Source organism: Pan troglodytes, chromosome 3 (assembly GCF_028858775.2).
Source record: "Pan troglodytes isolate AG18354 chromosome 3, NHGRI_mPanTro3-v2.0_pri, whole genome shotgun sequence".
Lineage (NCBI taxonomy): Eukaryota > Metazoa > Chordata > Mammalia > Primates > Hominidae > Pan > Pan troglodytes.
Window position 1 is genome coordinate 143,617,579 of NC_072401.2, and position 19,327 is coordinate 143,636,905.

At 35.6% G+C, this 19,327-nt stretch overlaps 1 protein-coding gene across 23 annotated transcripts in view; it reads right to left on the reverse strand.

The window, feature by feature from the left end:
* The window catches only part of INPP4B (inositol polyphosphate-4-phosphatase type II B), an 811,274-nt gene that overhangs the window by 123,658 nt on the left and 668,289 nt on the right, over positions 1-19,327 (reverse strand). For 17 of the 23 annotated variants that reach the window (XM_001142120.7, XM_024356306.3, XM_063809908.1 and 14 more), the window contains one exon: positions 11,497-11,700. The exons of the other annotated variants lie outside the window; for them this stretch is intronic. In XM_001142120.7, coding sequence (XP_001142120.2) covers positions 11,497-11,700 — 204 coding nt within the window. The remainder of the gene's footprint in view (positions 1-11,496; positions 11,701-19,327) is intronic. 23 annotated transcript variants of the gene reach the window in all.

Consider the following 19,327-nt stretch of genomic DNA (forward strand, 5'->3'; position numbering starts at 1 on the left):
GTGAGAGAATTCAGCCTTGCTGGTCATGGCCTCCTTCTCTTTTATGGCCTTTACTAAGAAGTTATTACTACTTAGTAGCAGTTACTAAAGGTACTGATGTGTGTTTCTGTCTCTAATATAGACTGAGTTATTTGAGAACTGTGTTCTTGTTTTATGGCACAGGGCCTTGCTCTCAGTAATTTTTGTTGGAGGAAAGGAAGGCAGGTGGAGAAAGAGGGAGGAAGCAAGAGAAGGAGGTGACTCCAAAGACAGATTAAAGGCTGGTATTTATATTCACTTTGTATATGCACATTAGCTAATTTAATGTTTAAAAGCCACCAAATAAGGTTATGGTTATTGACTCAGTTTTTAGAGATAAAGAGAATTCTGGTAAGAGATGTTTAATAAAACTCAACATTAAAATGGTATAAATGGACTAGAACTTCCATTCTGTTTGGCTCCAAAGACTTGATTCTTCCACTGTGATTTTCCACAGAAATGGGGTACACAGTGCACAAACTAAGCAGAAAAAAACCAAAAACAAAAACAGATAAAGGAATCCAGGAAGGGTCAGGTAGAGGTGTGTGCCACCTTACAGGGGCAAGACTAGGTTTTAGTTATCTGAGACTTAAATATGAGTCCAATGGTGGATCCTAGGATAAGAGATAAGTCTACAAAATGAACTGGCTGGTCCCGTCCCATGGACCCTCAAGTCTGAGATCAAAGGTGTCTTATAAGCAGGGATAGAGCAGTCACTTGGTTAAAGGGTCATTCACTTTGGCACAAAGGACATAAGTGACCTGCATTAATAAAGGAGTATCAGGATCAAGGCCCCAGATCCATTCATGTGACCAGGATATAGAGCAAGGTGCAGATAACAAGGAGGAAAGATGATAATTCAATTACTAGAAGACTGGAGTACATGATAGTCAATTATTTTGAAACTACGATGCTAGAGAAGGGTAAGAAAGATTTTTAAAGGGAAGCATTGAATATCTGAGTTCTTTCCTAAACAAGCCCCTTTCCATTATATCTCTGTGAAAACATACAGAGGAAAATTACCAGCAAAAATACATTCTCATTCTGATGATTTTTACTCACTGTGCCAGTCCACAGGGGAAATGCCTTATGCCTAGATTGCTGGTATGAGGCTAGGGCCTACTATTCTTTCTTCTCTACTAAAATCACACAATTAGTTTCAGATTGCTCCCATGATGAAGAAAGGCTGATTAGTGGGAAGACAACGGTAGCATAAGAATGTGGCTGCAGTACGTGGTGCTTCCAGCCCCTCCAGATCCTGCTTAGCTCCCCGCCACATGAGAGGATTAAAAACAACCACTACCACCTATCAGAGAAATGGATTGCTGGGACTTTTCCCCAGAAATAGCAGCTATTATCTTGCTAGGTCCCCTACTGTATGAAGGAAGTAATGGGGAATCGGCAGGTTAAAGTCTAATCTTTATTCAGTGGAGCCAAATTGGTGTATTTAACCTCCATGGAGCTTTCACAACAACCCTACTCCTTGGAGGTGAACTGGCTATAAAATTTTCCTGGTCAATAAGGTCATGGAGTCAGTGGGGAACCAGCAGCAATATTTATTTCACTCTGAGTCAGGTGCTCATTTATTTCTGGGTTACAACCTAAGGTAACATGCAGGTCAAACCCAATGGCAGTAGATGCAAAAATGTTGATGGACGTCGCCAGGGGGACATTACACCTGGCAGATGAGCCATGAAGGCAGGCAGCATGATGGTGACTCAGCATGTCACACAATTGTGAGTTTGGTAGCATCAAGAGAAATCCTGACTGCTTTGGAGCAGTAGTTAACTTAAAAAATATATTCCGTAATACTTAGCTGACCAACTTTTTCTAAGGCCAATTTTTGATCAGAAAGAATGTGAAGACTAAGCCAGAGCTGATATAGATGTACAAAATAGCCTGATATATCTGTATTTCCATGAACAATTTCTCACTTGTCATTATCAATTTCTGAGGACTTTGATTAGAAACAGTCAGTGAATTAACAAGGCCAATTCCATCTTTAAAAAGAAGCTTCCATTTATCCTTGATTTTGATTGACAGCAATATGGCCAAGGTCTGTAATACTGCAAACCTTTATTCTTTCAAGAGCTGGATAGCTTTTCTCCCTGAACCCTTCATCCAGACTGTTAGGTAAATTGAGTTGCACTTAAAATATTGTATGTTTCAAACTGGCACGTGTATAGCCCACAGTATCTCTTTCTTTCACACACACACACCACATATCAACATCCACACATCAACACACACACACATTCACTAAAAATAGCCAGACATGTAAACATCCACCAGATGAGATTCCCTGATCTTTGCTTCCTATTGGTCCTCCTGCTTTAACTTCACCTATTTCCTCATGTAAAAATACCTGACCTTCATCTCCCAATAACTACACTCAGTTTAAAATTCACTCCTGGCCTTATCTGGGAAAGGAATCCCTTGTAACAAAAATGGACTCAATTAACCACTGTTTCTCCAATTTTGACCTCTCCATATTCCCCTGGCTTGGATTTTTCCCAGACCTATATTATAGGCTATCACAAAATCAGGTCTATCTATGAGTGCCACATTAATCTTCATTGATCACCCTCCTCTTTTGATTATTTCTAATCAAAAGCAGGCTCAGTACTATAGCTAATATTACATTCTTCTCTCAGCCTGGAGGCACATCTATAGTTGGGTAGACCTAGATAATTCTTATTTCTCATTAGTCTTCAAAATGAAACCTTTATCCAGATGTCTTCTTGCAGTCTTAGAAACATGCTGTTGCATTAAATCAACATATATTTACTAGGCATCTGCTATATGCCGGCTCAGCGCTAAACATCAAAGATTTGAAGGAAACCTTGGAAGATCTATTATTTCCAATATCTTGAAACATGTTGACTCTTATACCTAGAATACTTTCTCCGTTATCTTCCATCAATCTAAATTCTTGCCCTTTCAAATCTCACCATCTCCAAGAATGTTTCATGCTTCTCTCCTTTCTCTTTGCCTAACATGCTTTTTTTTCTTTTCTTTTTTTCTTTTTCTTTTTTTTTTTTTTTTGACGGAGTCTCGCTCTGTCCCCCAGGCTGGAGTGCAGTGCCACAATCTCGGCTCACTGCAAGCTCCGCCTCCCGGGTTCATGCCATTCTCCTGCCTCAGCCTCCAGGAGTAGCTGGAACTACAGGCGCCCACCACCACACCCGGCTAATTTTTTTTTTTTTTTTTTTTTTTTGAGACGGAGTCTCGCTCTGTCGCCCAGGCTGGAGTGCAGTGGCGCGATCTCGGCTCACTGCAAGCTCCGCCTCCCGGGTTCACGCCATTCTCCTGCCTCAGCCTTCCGAGTAGCTGGGACTACAGGCGCCCGCTACCACGCCCGGCTAATTTTTTGTATTTTTAGTAGAGACGGGGTTTCACCGTGTTAGCCAGGATGGTCTTGATCTCCTGAGCTCGTGATCCACCCGCCTGGGCCTCCCAAAGTGCTGGGATTACAGGCGTGAGTCACCGCACCCGGCACTTTTTTTTCTTTTTAATAGACTGTGTGCTTTATAAATGTAATGACTATTATTTTTTAATCCTTTCATTCTCATGTCTTAGTCCTAGAGAGGAAATAGATGAATAAAAGAAGAATGGATACAGGAATAAAAGAAAGAAAAAGAGGATAATTCTTCCATCTTTTCCGACTGTCACATAACGACTCTGAATATTTTGGGCGCTTTTAAATTTCAAAATTTCTTCTTCTTTCTTTTATTTTTAGAGATAAGATCTTCTGTTGCCCAGACCAGAGTGCAGTGGGGTGATCATAGCTCACTGCAATCTCAAACACCTAGGCTTAAGCAATCTTCCTGCCTCAGCCTCCCAAGTAGCAGGTACGACAGGTGTCTGCCACCACACTTGACTTGGCATTTTTAATGTGTATCACACAACCACCTGCATCCTTGGAATATCTTTCAATACCTCTGCTCATTTTATGAGTGCTAGTCATCTTACTTAAATGAGATGATATGACTGGTAAGGTCAGGCTTCATATAAGTGCCTATACCACTGTTGCACACTGTTTATACTTATTGAATATCTATTGACTGACTTACTAATCTGTTATTTGGTAGTAAAAAAAATTGTACTATAAGAAGTTCTCATTACATGCATCTTCAAATTGAATTTATAACCAAGTTCCTACTCTGAATGGCTGCATTCAACCTAATAAATGCCACATCATGCTAAAGCTTTCAATTCAGTGCAAATATTAAATAAAACATTTAATAAGTAAAAAAATTCCACTGATTGACTAAAGCTTTTAACTTTAAATTGGTAATTGGATGTTATCTGCACACTATTAGATACTTGCACAACTGGCTGAATTGTATGACATTATCAGTTAGTGCGTTGTGCACAACCATTTTCAAACACCAATTCTTTTTAATTGTATGAACCTTGATAAATCAAGCCAACAGTCTACCTATATTTACCATAGTGTTTCCTTCACTTATTCACTAAATTTTGGAGTTAAAAAAATTTCTGTTTGGGAAACAATATCTCATTATTCAAAATAGAATATATTAAAGTTTGAGGGCACTTGATTTGAATGTAATAATACATTTCTAATGTGTATGTATGCAACTTTGTATATTCATTATACAGAGGCACATCAAAATACCTGATATTGAACCAGGCATTATAAATGTCTAGAAAATATCCAAGGGAGATGATGGTATCCAATACAGAACTGCAGGAAAATAATTACATTATTTTACATAATCATTACATTATTTCATTACATTAATAAAAATAAAAGATCTATTAAAATACAGGTTTGAATTGGAGGATGAGCTGTTGATATCAGCAAGTCTATCCATTCACTTATTCCTACATTAACTCTGAAAAAGACATTGAGCTAGGATGTATAGGATGTGTTAGGTGTTATAAAACAGGGGATTTATAGGTGAAAATATTAACTGCATGTGGGAAAATCTAGAAATTGGCAAGATTTCATGAATATGCATGCACATAAAGATTTCATCTGGGGTTTCTTTTCTTTAATAGAACATTTGTGCATTTTAATGGACAGTCATGAACTTTGCTTAATCACCCTTTGTGGACCTTAATATTGGATAAGTATTCAAAGCACATTTCTCTTGGGTGATATAGACTGGAGAAGTTCAGGAATGTTTCCCATCCATCAAGAAAACAGAGGATAGAACACATTCAGTTGCCATATAGGGAACAACTGGCCCCATTCTCCCTGCCTTTGACTGCCCTTTCTGATGGTGAGAGTGAATGCCTTGAGTGTTCCCTCCTCCTTTTAAGATTAACAAAACCATACAACCCTATTATGTGTGACTTAGGGATAAAAAAAAAAAAGAAAAAGCTGGGACAAGGGACAACTAGTCACTTTCAATTTATATTTGCTGGGAAACATCTGAAGAAATTATTTCTGTGTAACTAGAACCTTTGTAATCTGCACATTAATAATTAAATAAAGTTGCCATCACTGGTTTCTGGAGGCTTCTGAAGGCCTTCATTAGTCATGACCTTAGCTTTGGTCATCTCTGATTTTCTGTGTCTATCTTGAATTTTACCACTTTCTATATTTGAAGATATTTTGAAGACGACTTAAATAGTCACTACAGAGTTGATTAAGACACTAGGAAATATGCACTAGGGAGAAGGGGATATTTTGCAGATGGCTAGAATAGTCATCTTAGAGTTGATTAAGACACTGGGAAGTAAGAACCAAGAAGAGAAGGACATAGCTGGGTACTCTTCACTGAAGGGGAGAAACAAAATCCTCAAAAGGACTCATGAATTATAGTGGGAGAAAAGCTACTGGACATAGTGCAGAATTATATTAAGTTGAAATATTCTCTGTTTCAAAATAAGAAGACAAATAAAAATAATCTGCAGACAAATTTCAAAGACATTAATCTATTCTATAAATGTGTATTGAGTACCTTTCGTGTTCACATGCTCCACTAACTGTGTGAATGCAACAGTGAATGAGACATTGTTTTTTTCCTATCAAAGCTTATAAAGTTCATGAACACATGGAGAAAACAGACATATAAACAACTGATTATAATCAGTGTTCACTAGGCTATGTGCTCCTGTAATATAAGAATAAGGCTTTATTATACAAAATGATTTGAAGTTGGATATATATATATATTAATATATATACACACATATATATGCATCTATCACTTACAAAATTTGGAAGTAAATGGCCGTATTTTAGTAGACATAATACTCATTTAGGTAACCAAGCTATAAAGTGTTGCTTTGAAAAAGTTTAATCATAGATTAATATCAAGTAGTCTATAAAAATTTGTTACTTCTAAAGAATGAGAATTATTTATCTCCTTCTTATTAAGATCAGGACAATGGTTTTAAATCCCATCTAGCCAATCAGATAACTGAACAAAATCTTTTGAATATTAATTTTCACGGGTACCTCTGCATTATGCATGGTCTCAATGTTTTTCTGTAGACGTAATGTTTTCTAAGATGGACAGAGTAGTTGGACAAGAGAAGTTGGGAATATAGATCACTATAGATTTCCTGTGGAGATACCTGGCTAAACATGTTTTGTCCTCAACAGTTAACAATGCTTGCAACTGTCTATGTTCACTGCTACCAATTATGGTAGTATAAATAGCTCTTCAATGCTCCTGTCAAGCTTGGCCCCCTTATGCCTAGTGTTCCATTATTGGAATGCTAAGCATGCAGAGTTATTTATATCCTACTGCTCAAGGTCATCGCCAAGGTCTGATTTTTCACTCATGCAGAAATTCAAAAAATTGCAGCCTCAGGCGTAAATGGGTTAAGCATTCACATCTGCTGTAGGCATCATTAGAGAAAGGTATAGTACAAAATGAACTGTATAAAATTTGTAAGGAATATATCAGAAGATGGTTCATATACATCTTATTCCCAAACATAATCTTTGGTAGTATTGAGTTACAGAATGGCCACAGATTTTTAGGTTATCTATGGAGTCTATTAATAGGATGTTTTACATAAATATGACTATGAATTTGTGCTATTGTTTCTAAAGTCTATAAAATTATTGAAAAAATAACATGGATGGATCATCCATTGTGTTTATGTAACATACACACATTTAACATAATAAGAAATAGCAAATGTTTGCCTAGCTTAAGAAAGAAGACTAAAATTTTAAATTTGGTTTATATTTGTAACATGAAGGGAATTAATTGGATAATTTGGATGCTGAAATGCCGCTTGATACAGAAATGTAGATCAATTAAAAATGGCTTTTGTGTCTGTCTAAATACTAAGAATTGTTTTTCTAGTTTTGCAGTTTGCTAGAATGGATCAGAATATAAAGGATCAGAAGTTTCTTTTTTAACAATTGATTTGAATAGAAGTAGGCAGATTTAGCCCTTAACCTATCACTATAGTAATTTTGAAATTAAATCACAGTGTTCCACAGAATTTCAGAATTATTAGAAACCACAAAAACTAGGTCAACTTAATAGTTTGGTTAAATGACATGCTTTCACATTTTGGACAAACTAATCTTGGAATCCCAGCTGCTGGAAGCATCTGTTGCAGAGATGTAGAGAAAGAAAAGTAATATGTCATCTTAACTGGCTAAAAGAGAATGCTATGTTAGTCTATTCCTTGGCACAGATTGTTATACAATCCCAAATATTCCTTTGGGGTTTAATTGTTTACTAGCTTTTCAGGAAAATAAACCCTTAAAGCATTCCATTATTTAATAAGTAAAATTCAGCAAATAACAGACTTTTTTGTAAACATTCATTTTAGTTTCAATCTTTACCATATTGACTAGATGATTATTATCCAGATTCATATGCCATCAATTTTGTCAACAAAACAAGTTGAAAAGAGAAAGGACAGCCTCATAATGATTTAGAGTGAGCAGGATTCTCTTTTTTGACTTCAAAAGAATGGTTCTTACCTGCATCAGCCGGGTAGGATTTAAGTGTAATCTAACACCATTTATTTGCTTCCCAAATACTTATTATAAGAAGCTAAATACAGTTGTTCAAGTTAGGTAATTATTACAGTCACTATCAGAAATTAAGTAAAACAAACAAAAAATGCTTAATGGAATTACTGTAACCTTATTTGCAAACGTAAGCCAATTTAAGTGATCAGGGAATATCTTCACATAATATCACAGAAACCCAACTGAATTAATTTAAAACGCTGAGTTACTACCAGCATTGACTAGACTTGTAATCAGCACTGAAACTTTTCTAACAACTAATTAAAAAAGGGAGTATACAAAGTTATGTTTCTAATTCATTTAATACCACAGTCTCTAAAGGCATCTTCAATTAGCTACATTTTCTTTAGTTTTACTCAATTTATCAAAGTTAGATAAAGCTTTGAGAATAATGTTAATGTTTATGACTCTGGTGAAATATTGTTTCTATCTTTTTATAAGGGATTTCTATCCTCTGATGAAGGAATGTTTTCAGTAGAAAGCGGTTCCTAAGGAAAATCAATGAAAATGTTATATACCAAACAAACTCGGTTCTTGTTTGCAAAAAGTAAAATTATATTAGAAGGAGAGAATTAGAAGTAACTTTTCTGAGTGGGAAAGATTTTTCTTGTAATTATGGTAAATTTAGGCAAAGCTTGTATATGCTTTCCAGAAACAATGAGTTCAGAAGGAGGCTTAGAAATGACATTAAGGAGATGCAGAGAGCAATGCAGCCCTTCATTATTACCCAATCCTTTTGCCTTTGAAGGACAACAAGAGAAACTGAGATGACAGCTTTTCATCAACTGGAGAAAAGAATCAGAAAGACTTTTTTCCTGGTGTTAAGACTAGAAAATATTCCCAAAAGAATAATGAATGCTAAACAAACAATCATGCCACCTGATACTCCAGCCTTGGCTGGCCCATCACAAAGCCTGGAATTATTCTCAAATTTTTCACATGTTACTCATTAGCTCAAGTACTCATTTCTTCGGTGCCTATTTGAAACCTTCACCACTCCCTCCAGTCCTCCCTGTCTTTTTCTCTTAGCACATGATTCTACTTTATGGATAAAAGCAGCCATCCAGCCCCACCCACCCTCACATCTTCACATCCTCCCTGCAGTCTCAGGAGAAGTGCCTGCTTTTCCACCTGGACCCTACCGTTGACTTTCTTCCTTCTCTTGTAAGGACCTTGATCCATCAGTTATCACCTCTGTGCCTCTCACATAGCCTTTGGAATATAACATGCTCAAATTTCACTCACTTTAAAACAAAACATGTAAATAACTAATAATAATCACAGGCACAAACACACACACTAACTACCTCTCTCTGTATGTCAGCTATTATGCTCCATCTAAAAGGGCACCGCATCTTCTTTCTTGAATGATTAACTTATACTCAGATTTAAATCTCCAGAATTACTTCTGGCAATACCCCTATGGCTACCACATTCTTGCTGTATCCCATGTACATCTCTAAGGCTGCACTGCGATTGCCATTTGTCTTTCTACAGCCCTGAATAGGCTGTGGAGTAACTGAGGGCCCACGTTGTTCACCTGCTGTCCCCAGCATGTGGCACAGTGAATAAGGCAGAACAGGTACTCAGTAACACTGACTGAAGGGAATAGTGCTCTGTAAACCTTCTCAACTAATGATACAGTCCCCACTTTCTTCCTTCTTTGCCCATCATAAGACAGTTCTGGACTTAAAATTTTGAGTTGAAGTCATATTAGCAGAAACTGTCTTCTATCATGTTTCTTTCTAAGCTTTGTTGCAAAATGTTGTAACTATTTGTTTACATATTTTTATCTATCACTAGACTCTGAGCTCCAAGAACTAAGGATCTAACATTACTTACCTTCCCACTTGAAATACTTAATAAAAGGTTTCAAAAATTATCTAAAGGAAAGGAAACAAGGAAGGAAGGAGAGGGACTATTTTCAACAGGAAGAGGGGGTCAAGGTGAGGGGGAAGGGTTTGTAAAACATAGTGAGTTAAAATGAGGGGGGAAAATTCCAAGATTCTCACTTGATTTAATATAAAATGGTAATTATTTGTCAAAAGGTTAACACTGGATGTTTATTAAATAAAATATATCTTCTTTTCTGTATACACTCAAACTCTTCAAAATTCACAATCCACGTTGTATGACATATCTAATTTCCCCACTTATCTCAAGGGATAGTATTAATCTTCTTAATAAGATTATATAATTTATATTACTTAAGAAACATATAACAATAATACTAAAGTAATATAATGCATTTGCCTTGGCATTTCCAGGAAATGGAGCATTGTAACATGGTAAATCATTGATTTCATGACCACTCTAAGAGCTAACAGAACACGTGCTGTTATTTTCATTTTACAGTTGAGAAAATTGAACTTCAGAGTTTAAGAGGTGTGTACACTTGGAACTGTGAAAAAAAAAACTGAAGAAGGTGAAGGTAAAAGGGAGAAAGAAATATTAGATTTGCTCTTTGAAAATGCTTCATTGGGAGAAATGCAATTTTAATCACCAACGACAAACACTCAGCATTTACCTCTTGGAGCCCACCTCTGTCATTTTTGTGATAGAAATTTTACCAAAAGAAAAAGCAGGCATCACCTCGCAGCCTTTCAGATAACATTTTTTTTTTTGAGAGGCCTGTGCCTTTCAAGGAATTTACTCCCCATTCTTAAATTCTAGGGTGGCAAGAAAAGTAATTGTTAACTAAAAGCTTAACATCTAATACAGCTAGCACACTATTTTTTTTGTTAAACATATGATACAGTAATAGATTTCCCTTTGTGTGTGTGTGTAATATGCATATACTTTGGAGAATTCTTGAATAATTTATATGTATCGATTCAGTAATAATACCCTGTTCCTCTGCCATGGTACACCTTCACGTTTCTCCCATCGTATTCGGCCCAGCTAGAATTTCTCTCACCATATTTATTTCCTTTGTTTATTCATGTTTCCTAGCTATTTTTTCATATCATTTTATGAGGCCATTCTTCTGTAAATGTTAGAGCACCTAGAGCAGCATCTTACATTATAGAACCTTGAGCGAGAGGGATTTGCAAGTTATCTATGTCTATTGTCGTTTAAATGTGAATACTTTTAAAAAGTACTTCCAGAACCAAAACACTGGATTGCAACAATGAAAATACTTGTTGCATCTAAGTAGTAGTAACATGGAGGGTTTTTTATTCTTTTTCTAAAAAATAACTTTCATGTTTTATATAGTTTGGCAATAAATAAGGAAACATAAGAGTCTTGTAACTGTGGCATCTTTACTTGGATGACAGATTCTCACTTAAACATATAATTCATTGGCTAGCAAATAAATTTTATCAGGATTTCAACTTCCAAAAAAAATTGCCCCTAAGGAAAAATGTGGCCTATTTATCCACAATCAGTGTTATAACTTTTTTTCCATTTTTTAAAATGGAAAGCAGAGCTATCTGATCATTCCTACCTTATTTCTCATTGCCAAACATTGAGAGGCAAGCGATATACAAGAGACTTACCCACTCTTCCTCATCATAGTCTGAATGATGTGGTATGGAGTCCTGCCCTCTCATCACTGGGGGTTGGTCTTGGGGACTGCTCTCCTCTGTGCTGCTCTTAGGAGAGGGTGGCTTCTTAAGAATGCCTCCTGGCCTTGCAGTGTAGAGTGCTAAAAGAGCACTCCTGACAAGTTGATCCTTGAAGGCATGTACAAAAAGCTCTGTCTGGAAAGAAATTGACAAGGATTAGAAACACCTTGGTAGGCATCTCAGCATAGAGCTGTGAAAAGGTCAATTGCAGATTTGTTGGTACTTAAGTGGTGTGTATGGTGGAAAAAGTACAGATGCCAAGGAGAGAAAATGATTCATACCAATCAATGGAAAATAGTTTGGTTCTGGGATGCTGCCAAGGCCTTAAGTCCTCCTGTTTTAAAGTTAATGCTGAGGTTTTAAATGCACTATAAACACCGTCTGTCTCCTCAACCTTCTCCCTTTTAGTTTCACAAATCCTGTCTTTGGAGATGAATTTCAGTGGGGATAATCATTTGAACAACATCTACCTGCTGCAGCTTTCAAGTCATTCCAAACACTCCTGAAAAGAAAATGTAATCAGGCTATGTGTATTTTATTAAAACCGCAATTACTTTTGCACCAGCCTAATATGTTTTAAACAGTTAAAGACTAAAGAAAGACATACATCCTTAAAGGAGAAGATTTTTTTTTAGTGTCATAAACAGATCTCAACAATAGTAGAAATGGCATAGGCAGACTTCTTCATGAAAACATCGGGCCTGTTTTCCTTATTATCACCTCCTAAATGCTCTGTTCCACTAAATTGTTTCAGTAATGCTTAATGTTAATGAGGTTACTGTGAAACTTGGCAAGTAGATTTTACAAGCTGGTGGCAAATACCTAGTACGTACTATAGCAATGAAGGCTTCCCAACAATAAAGAACTTTACAGCTGTACTTTGCAATTTCCTGATGAAATGTTTAACAGTTTCACCCTGTAATAGACTGACGGGTGCAGTAATTACTTCACTTAGCATGCATGTGGCCTAACGATCTGTTCAAAGAGTAGAGATGTAAGTCAAGTAATGGCCCATATTGTTAACATATTCATACTCTGTAATCTCTTAGGAAGGGACCCTTTAACTCATAGCATTATATTGAATAATAATTGATATTGCCACCATTTAATGAGACACTCTTGATAATGCTGGCTTCACCATTGATATAACTCAACATCATTATTTCTTGGTGCACTCTCAATATGCGGTCAACAGTTCCAAGCCTAACTAGTAGTCACTAAATTATTTAGAGTAGACTCTAAATCTTCTCATTGACAGCATCAGCAACTAAAGAAAACCAGTTAAGCCCCATGCAAAACAGGTGCCCAGTAAGATTTTGTTATATATGCATAGTTACTTATTTGCCATAGATCATAAAATTCTAGAGGTGAAAGGGATCTTAAAGTTGACCTCTTCATTAATCAAGATGAGAAAACTAAGAAAGAAGTGTGGTGATATGTTTTAGGGAATACTGCGTATTGGCAGCACAAATGGAACAGGAATGAAGTTTTCTAACAAATTAGCAGCTTTCTCCCTTATTCCACACTACTCACCCCCCGCCATAAAACTAGATGTTTCTGTCCTTCTTCCTCTTCTTCCCTAACCTCAACTTTCCAAGTGTTTTGAACATCTACCAGTTCTCATAATTAAGTGTGCCTATAATGCCTGTGTAACTACTTTACTGCTAAATTTTGTTGAATATTTTAAACATCCTGTTATTAGTCACATTGAAGCCACTTTGAAGGTGAGAAAACAAAACATGAAAAACATAATTTATAAGAATAAAAGATTGAAAAATATTTCAGAATAAATCAGAAACACAAAATAAAAAGCAGTTTATACTAGATAGGCACAAAAAGAAGTGTTCACTGATGTTCACAATGAAGTATTAAAATGAGAATGAAAGATATAAAAAAACTGATGGAAAAATTGGCTAGACAGTACTCAAACAAGTCAGTGTAGTCATAGCAAAATGAGGAAACATGTTATTTACATAATTTTTTATATAGCATGGATGTGCTTATCAGTGTGACTTTAAATATTAAAAGCATGAATTTACTCCCATTCAGCTTAACTAATTTCTCTGTTGATGGTTTCAATAAATTATTTTGATTTATTTTTTGAGCCAAACAACTTGCCTTCTTTGAATTCCTGCTACTACATTTCAAGTCTCCACAATACTCATATAATTGCCATGTAGCTAAATATTCATTCACACTCAATGAAATCTTCTCTAGCACTTGTAATCACTATCAATTTCTTTCCATCACATGCACATGCAGAGATTCCACTTCATTTATTCAAATCTCATTTGAGTTGATTTACCACTAAAGGCAAGGGAGATCATGCAGGAGGGTCCTGCAGTTTTAAAACCCAAAATTTTTTTTGGATAACTGAATACAAGGCTTACAATCTTAAACATAATAATAGCTAATCTTTCACTTTGTGTCTGTACTGACAAAATTTATCTGACTTCTTGGAAACTCTCTGGATCACCAGTATCCTGTGTATAGAACCACATTTTTTAGAAAATACCCAAATGTCCCATTGTGATATCCATGTAACCTGAAAAAAATTTAATTTTTTTTGACCAGCACTACTTAGTGATGTAGACCAGTGTAGACCATTGATGTTTCGCAGTCAAATAAATCAGCTTGAAAAGATTAATGTAGTCACTAAATCCCAACACAGCTGTATACAGTAGTCCCTCTTAATCTGTGCTTTTGCTTTCCCATGGTTTCAGTTACCTGTGGTCAACCTTGGTCTGAAAATATTAAGTGAAAAAAAAGAAGAAAGAAAAAATAGAAAATTCCAGAAATAAATAATTCATAAATTTTAAGTTGTACAGCTGTTCTGAGTCAAGTGATGAAATTTTGTGCCATCCTGCCTCAGATTGTCTGGGATATAAATCACCCAGTGTATCCATGCTGTATATGCTACTAGCCCACTAGTCACTTAGGTGCCATCTGGGTCACCAGATCGACTGTCAGGTTATTGCAGTGCTCATGTTCAAGTAGCCTTGATGTGGAAGCCTAACACTACATCATTCCCCTCACTTTATCTAATCATGTAGACATTGTACCATCTAACATCATCACAAGAAGACACGTGAGTACAGTACAGGAAGATATTTTGAGAGAGACCACATTTACATAACTTTCATTATAGTATATTGTTATAATTGTTTTGATTATTAGCTCATGTTAGTCTCTTACTGTGCCTAATTTTAAATTAAATTGTATCATAGCTATGCATGTGTAGGAAAAAAACAGTATATACAGGGCTTGGTACTATCAGGGATTTCAGGCATCCCCTGGGCGTCTTGGAACATATCCTCGTGGATAAGGGGGAACTATCGTATTGCTGTTCTTGCAACTGGGACGATACTAGGAAAGTTGAAGTCATGGAAAGGATGTGACCATATCACTGAGTTGCCTACTGACTGTTCTAAAAAACCTTTTTCTTTTCTCATTTAGCGTGAACTACATTAAATGAAAAAAGAAAGTCTATCTAAATGTTATCATAAGAGTAGGCCAAACAATTTATTTAAAATATCAGCTTAATAATATCGTGTAAAAAGAATAAACTCTGAATGTAAGGCAGATCTATTTTATTTTTTCATATTAGAAAATGAAAGAGAAATGTTACCTTAAAAAAACGAAATGTTTTCTAGCCTTCTGACATTTTTCCAATTCATATCCCCATACAACTATTCTTCAAAGCAACACACAGAATTATCTGCAAGTATAAAACTACTAAAAATTACTTCTCCTGGGGATGAATGAAGAGAATTTCTAGTTTCCTGAATATTAATGGCAGAGGAATAGTTAGGACATGTTCATTTAAAACTACTCTTTTTCACTAGAGATCTCAACAAAGTAAATAAAGTTCTATTCTACCTAGAAATCTCCTTATTCTCGCTGAAAAAACATTTAAGGCAATGCCTAATTCCACCTGTAATACAGAAGCAGCCAAAGGCATATGCAAGTGATTATTATTTTAGTAATCATCTATGCAGCAAGAATCCTGTTTATTTTGATATTTGGTATTTTGAAATTGATATAGGAATAGTGCTATACTCTGTCATTAGTGCACTGATGTATTTTCAACATTCCCTAAAGGAAAGCATGTTAGACTAACAGCTAGGAGGTTACTTAACATTTGGGCAGCTCATATATATTATCCATTTGCCCTTGGAAAAACCACATAATCATTTTTCCTAGTTTGCATAAAATTACAGTGCCTACCTCTTAAACTCCTATGGGAGTTCATTGTAAACCCTCAAGTGCACTCTTTCATGGTCTTTTTATTTATTATTTTATCTTACTTTTATTTTTAATTTTTATTTTTATTGTAGAAACAGGGTCTCACTATGTTGCCTGAGACCTTAAGGCAGGTCTCAAACTCCTGGCCTTAAGTAATCTTCCTGTCTCAGCTTCCCAAAGTGCTAGGATTAAAAACGTGAGCTACTGTGCCCATCCTAATGCTTCTCTTTCTTGACTGGCCTTTTCAATTTCTTTTCTTGACTCATCATTCTCTGTTCACCCAAAATGTGGTAAGTCAGCCCACAAGGGACCTTAAATCACTTTCTCAAAAGCATTTTTTTCATTGGTGAGGTAATCCATTTTCCCATAGTTCAACTGTCATCTCTACGCCAAGGTCTAATAAATCCATCTCTATCCATCTCCTGAACCAGCTCTATCAACTGTTTTCATTGCAAAGCCCTTAGAGTTCAGAAATGCCAGGCTGAACTCAAGATTTTGTTGTTGTTCTTTAATTTTTAGTAATTTTGTCCTTTCAAGATTTTCCATTTGAGTAGTATCATTAGTATTCAACAACTCAGAGTCCAAACCTCTGAATTATCCTCACTAACGCCTATTTTCTGGATTAGTCAGCAATTTATTCTACTTATACCTTTACAATAATTTCAGAACTCGATCCTTACATTTCCACAGCTAGTCCCACTTAAGATCCTTTCTACATTCCATAGGGATACTTTCCACAGTCTCTTTATTTGTGGGTTCACTTTAACTTGTCTTTCCTTTACAATGTTATCAAAGGCCACCAATGTTAAAATATACACTTCTGAGTTCCAACCTTGAACTACAATACAAATACAAATATAAATGAGAATTTGTATTTTTAGTAAAGTCCCCCAGAAGCATTACTTTTATTTTGTGATACCCAGTAATGTTCAATAATTCAAATCCAGTATCTTAACTCAGCCTATGTATTGTTATAAAGATGACCTTCATAAAATATGTATCTAATCCTTCCTCATTCAACAGCCTTCTCAGTGCCAACAGAATAACATTTCTCTTGAATCAATAACTAGGTGTTAGATGACCAAATTATACAGTGTTTTTCAAGCTATGAAACATTGCTGAAACATTCACATTTCCAAAGTGTGCAAATAATTGTGTACATAACAGTGATGCATGAAAGTTGCAGGTCCATATCCTCCTCCACTCTTTTTATCCTCGGCCTTTTTGATTTTAGCTGTTCTGGTAGGTGGCTAAGGGCATCTCATGATAGTTTGAATTTGCATTTTTCTAATGGTAAATGATGCTGGGCAACTTTGCATGTGTTTATTTACCATTCATAAGTCTTCTTTGGTGAAGTATATTTTTAATTCTTTTGCCCATTTTTAATTGAGCTGTTTGTTGTATTAAGTTCTAAGAATGCATTATTATTCTGATACAAATCCTTTAACATATGCATATTTTATAAATATTTTCTCCCAATTCATGACTTCTTATAGAAGTTTGCCTGCTTTTGTTCTTTTACACTGTACATTAAGGTTTATGATCTATTTTGAGTTAAATTTTATATATGTATGAGGTAAAGTTAACTGTTCTTTTGCTCATGGATATCCAATTGTTTCTGCAAAATATGTTGAAAATATACTGTTTTCCTCTGGCTAGCCATATGCAGAAAATTGAAACTGGACACGTTCCTTATACCTTTTACAAAAACTAACTCAAGATAGATTAAAGATTTAAATGTAAAACCCAAAACTATAAAAACCCTAAAAGAAAATCTAAGCAATACCATTCAGGACATAGGCATGGGCCAATATTTTATGATGAAATCACCAAAAGCAATTGCAACAAAAGCAAAAGCTAACAAATGGGATCTAATTATACTAAAGAGCTTCTGAACAATGAAAGAAACTATCAACAGAGTAAACAGACCACCTACAGAGTAAGAGAAAATTTTTGCAGTCTATCCATCTGACAAAGGTCTAATATCCAGAATCTACAAGGAACTTAAACAAATTTACAAGAAAAAAACAAACAACCACATTAAAAGTGGGAAAAGTACATGAACAGATTCTTCTCAAAAGAGACATTTATGTGGCCAATAAACAGATAACAAAAAAGCTCAACATCGCTGATCATTAGAGAAATGCAAGTCAAAACCACAATGAGATACTGTCTCATGCCAGTCAGAATGGTGAGTATTAAAAAGTCAAGAAACAACAGATGCAGGTGAGGCTGTGGAGAAATAGGAACACTTTTATACCGTTGGAGGGAATGTAAATTAGTTCAACCATTATGGAAGACAGTAGTGTGGCAATTACTCAAAGACCTAGAACCAGAAATACCATCTGACCCAGCAATCTCATTACTGGGTATCTACCCAAAGGAATATAAATCATTCTATAATAAAGATACATGCTCATGTATGTTCATTGCAGCACTATTCACAATAGCAAAGACATGGAATCAACCCAAATGCCCATCAATGATAGACTGGATAAAGAAAATGTAGTACATACACACCATGGAATACTACACAGTTATAAAAAGGAACAAGATCATGTCCTTTGCAGGGACATGGATGGAGCTGGAAGCCATTATACTCAGCAAACACACACAGAAACAGAAAACCAAACACTACATGTTCTCACTTATAAGTGGGAGTTGAACAATGAGAACACATGGACACAGGGAGGGGAAAAACACATACTGGGGCCTTTGGGAAGATGGTATGGTAGGGAGGGAGAGTATCAGGATAAATAGCTAATGCATGCAGTGCTTAATACCTAGGTGATGGGTTGATAGATGCTGCAAACCACCGTGGCACACATTTACCTATGTAACAAACCTGCACATCCTGCACATGTATCCTGGAACCTAACATTAAATTTTTAAAAAAGATATTGTTTTCCTAATGAATTTCTGCTGTGCTTTTGTCTAGTTATTTGAACATGCATGTGTTGGTTTATTTCTAGATTCTCTATTCTAGTCCACTGAACTTTATGCCTTTGCTACACTAGTATGTTACAAAGGACATAATACATTGGTATTATTTTTATTTGGAAGAGTAAATATATATAAGAAACATGTTTGAATTAATAAAAAATCTATTCACATATTTACCATTTTTGGCATTGCCTATTCTTTTGTGTACATTCAAATATCTCCTGGTATCATTTCCTTCTTCCTGAAGACTTTCCTTTATGATTTGTTGTAGTACAAATCTGTTATGAAATTTCTCAGCTTTTGTTTGCCTGAACTGGTCTCCATTTCACCTTTATTTTTGAGAGTTAGCAGGATTTTTTTTTTCAGTAGCTTGAGGATGTGACTTTATTTTCTTCTGGCTTGCATAAAGCCTAATAAGAAGTCTACTATCATTCTTGTTGGTGAATGTCAGCGAAACATGTGTCCTTTTTTTCTTTTATTTCTTGGTTGTTTTCACAATGTTCTATCTCTGTTTTTCAGCAACTTGATTATGATGTACTTGAGTTTATTTTTCTATATTTATTCTGTGTGGAGT